The sequence below is a fragment of the Hyperoodon ampullatus genome, assembly GCF_949752795.1.
Source record: "Hyperoodon ampullatus genome assembly, chromosome: 1".
Lineage (NCBI taxonomy): Eukaryota > Metazoa > Chordata > Mammalia > Artiodactyla > Ziphiidae > Hyperoodon > Hyperoodon ampullatus.
This window is the reverse complement of record NC_136914.1, coordinates 59,437,026-59,449,784: the sequence shown is the minus strand read 5'-3', so window position 1 is coordinate 59,449,784 and position 12,759 is coordinate 59,437,026. Positions and strand designations below refer to the sequence as shown.

The following is a 12,759-nucleotide window of genomic DNA, read 5'->3' as shown; positions in this document are numbered from 1 at the left end:
GAAGGAGGGCCAGGGGCCCAGAGAAAGAACCCAAGGGCTTGGGACTGCGGAGACTTGGAGGACTGAGTCCAGACATCCCAAATGGCAGCCCATGGGACAATCGTGGTCCCCAAGGTATTTTGTTGATCTCACACAGTTTTATTTCAATAAACTGAAATATTGAAGAGCAAGGAGAGTACAACAAAAATCTGAATTTCAAGTTTCTTTTCAGTATTTCAAGGTCCAACAACACAGGGCACCGATTAGCTCGAGCCCGCCCCTTTAGGACAGGTCAGGGCGATGTGCTAGCTTGGCACCTATCGTGCTTCCTCTGTGCCAGGCACTGTTCTAAGCACTTGGTGTGAATTAACTCCTCTCGTCCTTAGGACAGCCCTGTGAGTTGTGGGACAAGCAGTGAACACAGAGTCCTGGTTCTCCTTTACGCCACCTGGGGGGCCCCGATCCTGTCGACACCTTACATCAGATTCTCGGGGCTACTGTGAGGTGGGTGGGGCAGAGGTGACCCCCTTTTGACAGGTGAGGGCACAGGTTAAGCATGTGAGGGTGAGCCCCAGCCCCCCATGTTGGATGTCCAGCAGCAGGTAAACCATCCAGGAAGGGAGGCGAGTGGGAGACGGACAGATGATAAGCAGGCCAAGATAATTACATTAGGCAGCGTGTTGAATTAATAGCCTGGGGTCCCCGTGCCAAGCCAAACAGAAGCCTAATGGCTCTGTGGCCTGTCGGATTTTGACGGATGACTACGAGGTGGGCAGGGGACCTATCACACTGACGTGCGCTCACGGGAGAAGGGGTGGCCCTACCCTTTCCTGCTCAAGTTAGCTCTGACCCTGGAACAGACGGGGAAGACTCACGGGGGGTGAAGTGGGGTGGGGCAGAGGGATGGCAGAAAGGGGAGTCCCCTAGAAGGGTCCCTTTCTTTCTAAACAAAGGGCCCTGGCAGCAGAAGGAGACACGGTGGAGGGTAAGAGCCTACCACGTGGGTCTCACTCCCTGTTCTGTTATTTAGGCGTTGTGTAACCTCAGGCAATACACACAACCATTCTGAGCCTTGATCTGCCCTTTCATCGAGTGGGGATGATAAGCTGTTAGGAGGATTACAGAGCAGTGCCCTGCTGATGGCCGTCACTATTCCTTCCGGGGTGGCACGGACTGTGTTAAGGCTCTCCAGAAGGTGGGAAGGGGCCAGGAGGAAGGTGGGGGCAGAGGTCTGCTTCTCCAGGTCTGCCTTGTGCCCGGCTGGGGCAGGAGCGCCTGGAGCCCTGGGAGGCCCAGAGCAGGGAGCACGAGGAAATTAGGCTCAGGACGAAGTGCTGGATGGGTGCCGCTCGGCCCCCCGTGAGTGCTGGGTGAGAGTGGCGGTTTGGGAACACTAGCTGCTAATTCCGTGTGACACTGGCCAAGCGCAGACGCTCTCTGGACCTCCCTTTCCTCATTCTTCAGGTGGAAAAGCCCCCTGCTGCCTCTCCTCCCTGAACTGAGCGAGGACCTAGGGGGACCTAGGTTGCACCCAGCCTGGGAGTGACCGTGGGCCGGCCACTCCCGCTGCCGGGCAGTGCTTCTGTGGCCCGTGAGGGCCAGGCTGACCCCCGCACCCCTCGAGGGAAGGCAGGAAAGCTGGGTCTTACCGTCTCCCCTTTTGGTCCAGGGCGGCCCTGGAACGAGAGGAGCACGAGTGCTGGGTGAGTCATTTGCACCCCAGAAGTACCCCAGCCCCACCCCCTAGTCACACAGGGCTCCTCCCGTGAACGTGTGCGTCTGGGGCCCAGTGAAAAGGACTGAGATGAGCAGAGAGGAGCCCTGGACGGGAAGCAGCCTCCATGTGGACTTGGGCACGTGTCGGCGCTCCACCGAGATGGAGACGCCGAGCAGCACACAGGAGGCGCCCTGCGGGGTTGGGGGGGAGGGCGCGAGCCAGAGCTCTCCAGCCCTCTCCTCTCCCGCGGCCTCCTTGGCTCACTACCTTCCAGCCTCTTCCAGGAGGCCCTGGAATCAGCAGATTCTAGGATGGCTCTTGCTCCAGATACTGAGAGTGCAGCTTGGAGGCCGTGGACTTGTGCCCAGGGGAGGCTCATGGGGGACAGGGCAACTCATTCAAATGGCCTCTCTTCCCCTTCGCACTGGCAACGACGTTCCGCCCCAAGAATGTTCATTTTATCTGAAGCGTCTTCCAAGAAGTCGAGGTCTTGCAGAAGGACTAGGAGACCCCGGGTTAGTGACCTGGACTAAGTAGGGGGAGCCCACAGCCCGAGAGGGTCCACTCACCGGTTTGCCGTCAAGCCCAATGGGACCCTGAAAGAGAAAGAGGCCAGATGTAAAGACCGAGTATCACAGCTGTCCTGGCAGAGAGGCAGCCTGAGAGGTAGTTAAGGGCACAGGTTCTGCACTGTAGCAAGTTAGGGTTCACATCTCTGCTTCACCACTTGCTGCTATGAGACCATGGGTAAGCTTAAACCTCGGTTTCCCATTCTAAAGTGGGGAGTAAAAGAATCTCCCATGAGGGGTCTTTGTGAGTGAACGAAATGCCACCTGCCCCGTGCTGGCACGAGGGAGAACCTGACGGGTAGCACTCGAGTGGAAAGTGGAGGGCGTGTTCCTGGAAAGCAGGGCTGGCCAGCACCGAGGCCTGCGGGAAAGGGGGAGCTGGCTGCTCCCTGCCCTCCTCTCATAATCTGTCTTAGGCCTTAGGCAGGGCTCCCAGGACATCCAGAGGGCCACATACATGACTGCCCCCAGCAGGCGGATCTGCTCTCAAAGCCAGGTCAGAGGTGGCCTCTGAGTGGTGCATCATCTGCCCCACAGTCCAGGGTCCTGCAGGGCTGGCCAGCCTGTGACTTCACAGCCTGTCCTGTCTGCCATCCCTGTAGTTCCGTGTTGATGTCCCTGTCCCCTCCTGCACTATGAGCCGAGCGCTGGGCTACTCTCCTCAGTTAGTCTCCACGAAAGGCTGTAGGAGAGGGTCCTTACCGATGGGAATTTGGAATGGCAAAAGCAGTCTGAGGGCCAGCCCTGCCTGAAGTTTAACACAGCCAGGCCCAGGAATCGTCAGGGGCACAGCTGACCAGTCCTCTCCACTTACCGGAAATCCAGGAAAACCTCGAGTGCCCGGCTGACCCTGAAAAGAGCAGGAGAGGAGTGAGTGTGGGCGAGGAGGAGAGGAAGCCACACCTTAGTCCCCGGTTCGCCTTGGCTCCCAGAGGGTCAGTGGTTTCCCTCCCACTCCTCTCTGATCATCCGTGAGAGACACAGGCTGCGAGGCGGGATGGAGAAAGGAGATGGACCATCATAGGAAATCTCCTCCAGGGAGTGGGGTGGAGAAGGGAAAAGCAGGTGGCCAGCATCCTTTGGGTCTTTCTGGGAAGTAGCCTGCCAGAGTTCCTCACTGCCCGCCCGGATGCTCTGAACCTCGGCATGGGAGTGGGATGGAGAGCAAGGACGGTGGGGACTCAGCCTACAGCGCGCTGAACTCCTGGACTGGGATCGTCTAAGTCCTCTTCACTTACACAGTCATTGTTCATGGTCACCTATCTAACGATGGTTTGGATATTGGAAATTGGCCTTTAGAATGTGTTTTCAGACCAGAACAGGTCAGACTGCCCACTGTCCTCTCGCCCTGGCTAATAGGGCTCTCCTGGTTGGGCAATCTCTGGGTCCCCCAATCTTTGTGGGATGCAGAGCAATCATGTCCATTTTTCCGGAGGTACAGAGTGCACAGATCGGTATTCAGGTTGGAGATTAGAAGCTGGTTCACTGGCCAGACTCAGGACAAAAGAGAAGTGCGGAGGTGAGAAGAAGCCTGAGACTGTGCAGACCCAGGGCTGGAACGGGCTGACCAGGTGGTCCAGGGTGATGGAGAGCTAAGAAACCTGGGTCCTGTCACTCTCCTTCTCAAGAACCAGCAAGGGTTCTCTTCTGCTCACATGTCATTCAAGGTCAGCCTCAATCTCATCCTGATGCACCATTTTAGCTCCTTTCCTGCCTCATCTTCCTACATACTCTCTGCTTGGGCACCCTGGCTCACCTGCCTTTCAGTGGACACACCACATCTTTCACACAATTAGCTTTCAGCTTGAAGTCTCCCCTTGACTGAGATGGCCTCAGTCTCTTCCCAAGCTTGGGGTTTTGACTCTGGCAGACTGAGTTCTAATCGTGTCTCCACTGCCACCAATGGCTATGTGACTCTGAGCAAATGGCTTAACCTCCCTGGGCATCAGTCTCCTCATCTATAGAATGGGGATAACTGTATAAACTCATAGGGTCGTTCAGCTATATTTGTAAAGCCTATTGAAATGGTAGCTGCCATCATCAGATGTTTGTTAAACTGAACTGAACCTAGGAGCACCAGAATAAAGCAAGGTTGTCTTTGATCCAATGTCTTAGGATCAATGGAGGTTTGTCCTTGCCAAGCAGTCGTTTCAGAATTGGCCCTTATCCAGAGGAAGATTCCTCTGAGTCCAACTGCTGTAAACCTGAAACACCTCCAGGCTGCTTGGGTCTTCCTTGAAGCTGTGGACATGGATGCCTCTGTTCGGAGGGGACAAGGCTGGGTGGGATGGGGTCCCTGCTGTCAGGGTCCAGGCAGGGAGCCAGCTGGAGCATGCTGTGGGCCCGGGATGGGCTTGTGGGAAGCATCCCGAAGGGCAAGAGCATGGAGATGCCACTCATGTACCAGAAGGGCCCCAGGCCTCTCTCCTCTCAAGGATAAGTGATGCTAAGAATAGCACTAAGAAGAAAACCTGGATACCACCCAGTGTAAACTTCCAGCTACGCTGAATGCTGAGAGGCCTGAAGAAGAGGTCAGGAGGAGAGGATTCCAAGAAACATCTTCAAGTCCCACTCTGGGTAATGTTTACATGATAGGGATAATGACATGGTTTGCTAATTACAGAGCTGTCCCTGGTAGCAGGATGCATCTCTCCAACCCAGAGCCAAATCCAGGGCTAACCAAAGCTTTTTCAGGGATCTTGGGAAGAATGTTGTCATTGACCAAATGGAAACTGGGACTCTACTTCCTGGAGAGGTCAGGCCTTGGTGAGGCACTTGGAGAGGCTTGGAAATGGATTTTAGTTTCCATGTCTTCATACCTATACTGAAGGTGGACATCTCTTCCAATGTTTACTGACCCATCCTATTTATTTGTGAACTGCCTGTTTGTATTCTTTACCAATAATTCCTACTACGTTTATCTTTTTCCTACTGATTTGAGTAAAGCTCTTTGTCAAGAACAGTAACTGAGAGTCATATGTGTTGCAAATATTCTTTCCAATTTGGCATTTATCTTTTTTATGGTATATTTTCTGCTGTATGGAAGTTCTACATTTATGCTGACAAACATATCAATATTTTCCTATGGCCTCTGGGTTTTATTTTAGGTCATGGATTTTTTTAATTTAATTAATTTATTTATTTATTTTTGGCAGTATTGGATCTTCATTGCTGCACACGGGCTTTCTCTAGTTGAGGCGAGCGGGGGCTACTCTTCGTTGCGGTGCATGGGCTTCTCATTGCAGTGGCTTCTCTTGTTGCAGAGCACAGGCTCTAGGCAGGTGGGCTTCAGTAGTTGTGGCACATGGGCTCATTAGTTGTGGCTTGCGGGTTCTAGAGTGCAGGCTCAGTAGTTGTGGTGCATGGGCTTAGCTGCTCCGTGGCATGTGGGATCTTCCCGGGCCAGGGCTCGAACCCGTGTCCCCTGCATTGGCAGGCGGATTCTTAACCACTGCACCACCAGGGAAGTCTTTAGGTCATGTTTTGAAGGGACTTGCTCAGTTCAGAATTATAAATGTTTGCTCATGCTTTGTCCTTATATTTTATGGCTGCATGTTTTACATCTGAGTATTTTGTTCATTTTAAATTTACTCTGATTTCTAAACTGTTTGTCAGTTGTCTCAGCATCATTTCCTGAACAATCTATCTTCTCTATTGTGAAGTGAAGCCTTTATCATGGACCAAATTCCCAGATGTGTTTGACTTTACTTCTGTTCTATTTGTTGTTTTAATTGCTCTGTTTCTATAATACGTTTTGATGGCTGGTAGAACAACTAAACCCCTCCTCCCCTACCCCCCTTACTCTAGGTTTCAAAAAGTTTCTGAAATTCTCATAACTTTTTTTTTTTCCAAATGAAATTGAATGTTATTTTGTTGGACTCCTAACTCCACCCCCCAGATTCATGGGTATTAGGATCATGTTAAAATTATGGATAGATTTATTTGTAGATTAATTTACAGATTAATGTTATATCCTTCTATACAAGAACAAGGGAAATAAGCTTTACATTGCTCTCTAAAATCTCTTCCTTTAATTCAAGGCCAGGGAAGACAGGGAGCCAAGTGCATCCCTGTTTTTCGGAAGTGGACCCCTATGTCTACTCCTCCCTACCTTCCTCCTGCCTGCATTTGTGTGGGGTAAAGCAACACAAACTGAAGTTTCTGGTAGGAAGGACGCTACCAGGAGCTCTCCCTTCCCTCTTATCTAACCCGTGAAAGAGGGCCAGTCGTGGATCTGTCCAGAGCCTGCCTTATTCTACCTCCGCTACCCCAAGTCAGTGCTGGCTATCTTTTAAACAAGACTCTGCTGGTAAATGCTTAATCACGTTGGGGAGAGTGGGAGAGGAGAGCCCTGCTTTGTACAGCATTTGCCAAATTCTGTAAATCTGTGATTCTGTAAATACTCCCACCACAGCCCGTTTTAAGCTTGAAAAGTGATGTCACTGAACGCAGAGTTGGGAGGGGGTGTGTATGACCCACCCTCGTGAGCCGTCTCCACTCACTCTGACCTCCGGCAGCAAACGGAGGGCCAAACATTACAAGGACATCCCAAATCTATCACCTTCAGATTGAACTCATCTGCCCCTGCAAAATCTGCTTCTCCCTTTGGGGAAGGGCACTGCCAGGCACTCCGTTACTCAAGTCCGAAAGGTGGGGTCACCTTGAACTCCTCTTTCTCCGTCAACCCCCATTTTTATCATCACTAAATTCCATCAATTCCCCTTCCAACATATCTCGCCAGTCCAGCCCTCCCACCAGCCCCACTCCCACTGACTATGCTCCAGTCCAGGCCTTGACGATTACAAGTCCCTTCCTGCCAGCCCCGTACCTGCAGCCTCTTCTAAGCATGCTCCGTGCTGGAGCAGGAAGGATCAGGGTAGCTTTTTTTTTTTTTTTTTGGCGGTACGCGGGCCTCTCACTGTTGTGGCCTCTCCCGTTGCGGAGCACAGGCTCCAGACGTGCAGGCTCAGCGGCCATGTTTCACGGGCCCAGCCGCTCCGCAGCATGTGGGATCCTCCCGGACTGGGGCACGAAGCCGCGTCCCCTGCATCGGCAGGCGGACTCTCAACCACTGCGCCACCAGGGAAGCCCCAGGGGAGCTTTGTAAACTGCAAGTCTGATCGTGTCCCTCCTCAGCAGAACACAACCCCAGGGGTCTGCACTGCCCTCGGGGTAAAATCCTGACTCCCGAACATTGCGTCCTTCATGATCGGGCCCTTGCTCACCCCGCCAACCTCCCTCTCACCATCCTTGCTCTTGCTTTGCTCTGGAAAGAACTTTCCCCATTTCCCCGGTACTTTACGGGAACCGCTCCTGCCTTGGAGTCTCAGCACTCCTCCCCAGCCTTGGTACCTGGGACCTCTGTTCCTCCTTGATCACAGTTTAGTTAACTCTTCCTCCCGGAAGCCTTCCCTGCCTGCCCTCACCCCAAGTCAGGTGCCTCCTCCGTATCTTCCACAGCTCCCTAACCGCCCCCAGCTGAGCGCTGACTGTCTGTACTATAATCACTATGGGATGGCTTCTCTCTGCAAAGGGGCAAGCGGGCTGCAGTCAGGTTTTCATCGTCTACCCAGCACCTAGGATGTCGTAGGTGCCTGACAAATATTAATGGAACGAATAAATGAAGAAACACTCAATGGGTATATTGCCCTGGTGTCTCCTTGTGAATGAGGGCTGGAAAGCTCCTCCTGGCCCCTGAAGAGAACCTGGGGTCTCTGCGAAAGAATGAGCTCCCTTTGAGATGGGGGGCATTTCCTAGCCTGGCAGCTGACCTCCCCAGTGCCTGTGGGGCCAGCCAGCATCTCGGGGTCCCAGCCTCCCGCTCAGTTTAATGGGGCCTGCTGCTCCGGCATCTTGCCTCACTGGAATGTGAACCATCCTTCTCCAAAGTGCCCGGGTGGTGCCCCCTTTGCATGGACCATTTACGAAGCTGCAAGACAGGAGGCAGGTGGCCCCTGAGAGTGGCAAGGCTGGTTCTCATTAGCAGCATGTGTCCTAGGCCTTTCCTGGCTGAGTGGAAAGCCACATGTTCCCCATCATCCCGGGCCGCAGAGGGCTTGCCCACTTGACCTCTACCGCTTAATTGCAATCGGTCCCATGGTCTCCTGCGGTCCCCTGCTCTCAGCAGCTCCAGGTGGCTTCCTAGGAGGAGCTAAGGGGGTTGCCCTGGTGTCTAGCGAGGACTCAGCAGGGGCGGCCCCAGCCATCTGGGTGAAGGTCTCACACACACAGGCCAAAATCCGAGGACACTGGGCTTGATCAAGCCTCCTGGTGCCATAAAGCCTCTCCTAACATCGACACAACACTCACAGGGAGGACTGTTTTTTCAAGGTAAATATCCTTTTTAAACAGTAGAGCTTAAAGCGTGGAAGGCGGTGTTGGAGAAAGAATGCTGGCTTTGGAATGAGGCCGACTGGGCCCAAACCAAGCTCCAGCACTGAGGAGCCGTGTGACCACAGGCCAGTTATGGACCTCTGTTTCCCGCTCTGTGAAATGGGCTGGCAGTTTTCCTGGGGGCCGGAGGGACTGAAGGAGGCTGGCACATACACAGGCTTTCAGCGTAGGACCTAGCATGCCTCCTAGGTGTCCAGGAGAGGGAAGCTATTGCTATTACCGGAACAGAAGGTAATTTTCACCGTTGGAACCATGTCCAGTGCGGTGGGTATAGTTATACACGCTGGGCTGGAAGCAGGGGGAGCTGAGGCAGACCCTGACCCCGGAGCATATTATCCAGAAGTGGGGCCTTTTCAACCACTTCTAGGTATCCAGCTGACACGACACTGCTGAAAGATGCTGCTAAGAGGGTGTGAGAGGACCAGCCTGATCCACACAAGGGAACATCTGTGGTCCGACCAGGAGGCCGACAGAGATACTGGCCAAAGGGTAGGGCCTGTATTCTGTGTTACTGCCCTGTCCTCCTAACAGGTCCACCCCAGACTCAGTCCTTGCCGTTGGAACCTGGGGGACTGTCTTTCTCTGTGACCTCCCCATCTCCTAGTCGCCCCCTGGCTGGGCACCCCACCTGGGCTCAGGGCATCCACACTGTGGCTCCCCCAGTACACGAGGGGGCTTACAGCCCACCGGGACGGTGGCCACGTGAGCCAGAAGCACAGGTGATGGGAACCCCGTGGCTGGGTAGCAGCAGGGGTCAGAGTGTAGACTCTGAGCACACGGCCCGGGCTGAGTGTCAAATCCCAGCACCATGGCCACACTCTCATGTATGACCTTCGGCAAGTCACTCAGCCTCGCTGTGCCCTGCTTTTCTCATCTATAAAATAGAGGTGCTAATAGTACCTACCTGTGGAGTTCTCATGAGGATTAAGTGAGCTACTATGTGTAAAGGTGTTAAGATACTGCCTGCCACAGTGCAAAGTGTCAGCCCTCAGCACTGGCGCGTGGTCTGAGCTGGTAGAAACCTTGCAGGGAAGGCCTGTCCACGCAGCCCAGGCCCCTTCACGCCCTGCCTCCAGCCCAGGCCCCTGGCCTGCCCGCCAGCCTTGCTCCCCAGCTCCATCCTTCGGCTACTCTCTCTGACCTTCTCGGTTCTCCCTCTCTGCTCCCAGCTCTCACCATAGCCCCTTCCTGGCTGCATAGCCGTCAGGGCCTTGGACGCCAGCTTAGCAATTTGCTCTCTGACCCCCCTCCTCTCCCTAGTCAGTGGGTAGGAGCCTCCCGCTTCCCATTGAAGGCAGGGGAATGGGTAGGGGGGCTTCATCAGCCATTGGGCTAGGCTCTGGGAGCATGAGGCTAGGCCTCTGTGTCCCCACCCCTCTCAACCATGTATGGCAGGTCAGGAAAAGAGCACAGCAGAGCATGGAGACTGCAGCCTGTTGCTGTTGGGGGAGCCCTGGGCGCCTGGGGTCCTGGGTTCTAACGCTGCTTCGGCCTCTATGTGTGGGACCCTGGCCAAGCCCCTTCCTCTCCCAAGGCCTCAGTTTCCCCTTCTGAGAAGGCTGTGTTAGACCATCCTTGAGGTCCTTTCCACCCCGACATTTGGCGATTTTATCAAAGTCCCTTGGGTCGGACGCTCTTTGAGAAAAACAGCCATTCCTCCTTCCCATAGTCGTGCTATCTTCCCGCAGCATCACCCACGCCCCCCTCTTGGTCCCTAAGGAAGCATATCTGAGGGGAAGGCTCTCTGCTTTTCCCAAGCCCCCAGCCACTGGGTGGAGGGGACTGGGACCCAGCACTGAGCACAGAAACAGGGCCTTTGAGGGCGAGAGGCGGGTTGGGCTCTGTCAAGAGCAGGAGTGGGTGCTTGGCTCAGGAGACCTGGGCTCTGGGCTAACTGCTTCTTGGGCTTCTGGAACGTGTCCCCGGGAAAGCTGGAACATGGCCACCACCGCCCTCCCGGGAGAGGAGCCAGCACTTTCTCCCTCTGCCTGTGAACAGCAGGGCCGCCTCACAGCTGCTGTTGTTTCACGGCTAGAGGCTAGGGCCTTGTGAACCCTCCCGAGAGGCTGTAACTGAGGTAGGTTTAGTCAGGCTGCTTTCTTTAACATCAACAGCAGCACTGAAGCCTGGCCCAGCGGACCTCGTCCCGGGGCAGCCGTCACACCCAGAGGCGTGGCCAGGACCCACGCTGCCCCCCCCAACAGGCCTCCTTACTAACTCACCCATCCCTCCACCCCAAGGAAAGGCAAAAGCCACTTACGGGGGGGCCGCGGGGACCGATGATGGACATCCCGGCATCTCCTGGGGCCCCCTGTTGGGGAGAGAAAGAGGGAGGAGGGGGAGAGCGAGGGGGTAGGGGTGGGAGGGGAAGAGTAGAAGGGGGCAGCTGGCAGGTGGGGAAGGCGGAGCGGGTGAGGGTGGGACCCGAGAGCCAGAGGCCAGAGGACAAAGCGGGGCAGAGGATATGGGGGAAGGTGAGGGACCCAGAGGAGAGGAGATGAAAAGGGGATGGATGGAACATTCGAGAAGGATTGAGAAGGGCAGTGGGGAAGCAGGAGGAACGAAGAGAGAAGAGACGTGAGCAAGAGCATGTGATGTGGGGACCAGGGAAAGAGGGCGGTGGGGTCCCGGGCCGGAAGCGGGAGAAAAGGATTCGGTGCAGTGATGGGCAAGAGCAGGCACAGGGAGCGGGGAGGGGGAGGGAGGGAGAGAGGAGGCCTCAGCTCAGCCATGGCTGCTCAGGCCCCAGAGGCATCCCCACAGGGCCCTGCTCAGGGTGTTCCCAACCTGCCCCAGCCCCAGCCAAGCTTCACATCCCCTGAGGTCTTCTTCCCCAGCCCCAAATGGCCACACGGCTTCACACCCTGTAACTGCTGAACAGCAGCCCACCCGCCCTGGGCTGGAGCTGTTGTAAAGAGAGGGTGGGGAGAAGACACACACTTGCTGTGTGGGCCCAGCAGCCCTGAGCCTGAAGGTTGGAGCTGCCTTGGCTTCTAGTCCTGGTGTGAGAGTGACACAGAGAGGTTTAGTCTGGGGCAGAGTTATCAACATAGAGAGGATGGTGGATGCTGGGCTGGGGGCTCAAAGTACCATGTGGTCCAGCTGCCTAGATAAACCTGTGTGTGTGTGTGTGTGTGTGTGTGTGTGTGTGTGTGTGTGTTTCTGCTGGGGGCTGGGGAAGGGTGACAGAAGGAGGATGAAGGGTGTATGGAACACAGGTGGGGGTGGGAGGTGATGCTCTGGCAGAAGGATCCAGACTGTGTCAGGCTGGAGGAGGGCAGGATGCTGCTTCCCACCAGGAGTCCACCCCTCCTGGCAGAGGAAACACCCAGGCCTCACTTCCAGGTCCTCTCTGCCATCATGGAACCTCTCTGAGCCCACGTACCTCCTCTGTGAAGGGATGCTGAGAACGGCTCTGCTGCACTTACAGGGCAAAGGAAGGAAATGCATTTGTAAAATGTCATGCCTCACATGCAGGTGAGGAGTGATTTCAAATTAGCAACTGTTTATGCCATTGTAATTACACAAGGATTTTTATACAAGGTGGTGTAGTGTGACGTTAGGAGCCAGAACACTTGGGTTTGAAGCCCAGCTCCGCTCCCTGACAGCTGACCTTGGGCTACGTAACTTCTCTCTGCCTCAGTTTCCTTATCTGTACTGCAGGGATAATAGCACCTGTCTCATAGGGTGGATGTGAAAATCTCATGAGATAATGGTGTAAAGTGCTTAAAAGGACATCTGATCTACGAAGGGGCTAGCAAGTGTCTGCTATTGTCCTTACAGTGATTGTGTCCCCCATCTTTCTCCTGGGTGGTTTAGCCCCCAGTGAGGGTGAGACCCACAGTCTTCATTTCATTTGGAGGACAGCATAGCACAGTGGTTAGGGACCCCAGTCTTGGAGTCAGACGCCATGGGGCTCGTCGCCAGCTCTCTCACTTTCTGCTGTGTGACTTTGGGTATGTGACCTTGCCTCTCTGTGCTTCAGTTCCCTCTCATGTAAATGAGACTTCTAAAGCCTCCCTGGAAGGGCTATATCAGCGTTACTTGGGAGAACAGAGCAAAACACTTAAAACTGCGCCTGATACAACTTATGCTTAATAC

The 12,759-nt window shown here is 54.6% G+C and overlaps 1 protein-coding gene across 1 annotated transcript in view; it reads right to left on the bottom strand.

Moving 5' to 3' along the window:
- Window positions 1-12,759, bottom strand: part of COL13A1 (collagen type XIII alpha 1 chain) — a gene marked incomplete at both ends in the record, with an annotated part of 141,670 nt that overhangs the window by 55,468 nt on the left and 73,443 nt on the right. Inside the window, 4 exon segments of the mRNA XM_079705576.1 lie at window positions 1,629-1,655; window positions 2,266-2,292; window positions 3,080-3,115; window positions 10,919-10,969. Coding sequence (XP_079561702.1) covers window positions 1,629-1,655; window positions 2,266-2,292; window positions 3,080-3,115; window positions 10,919-10,969 — 141 coding nt within the window.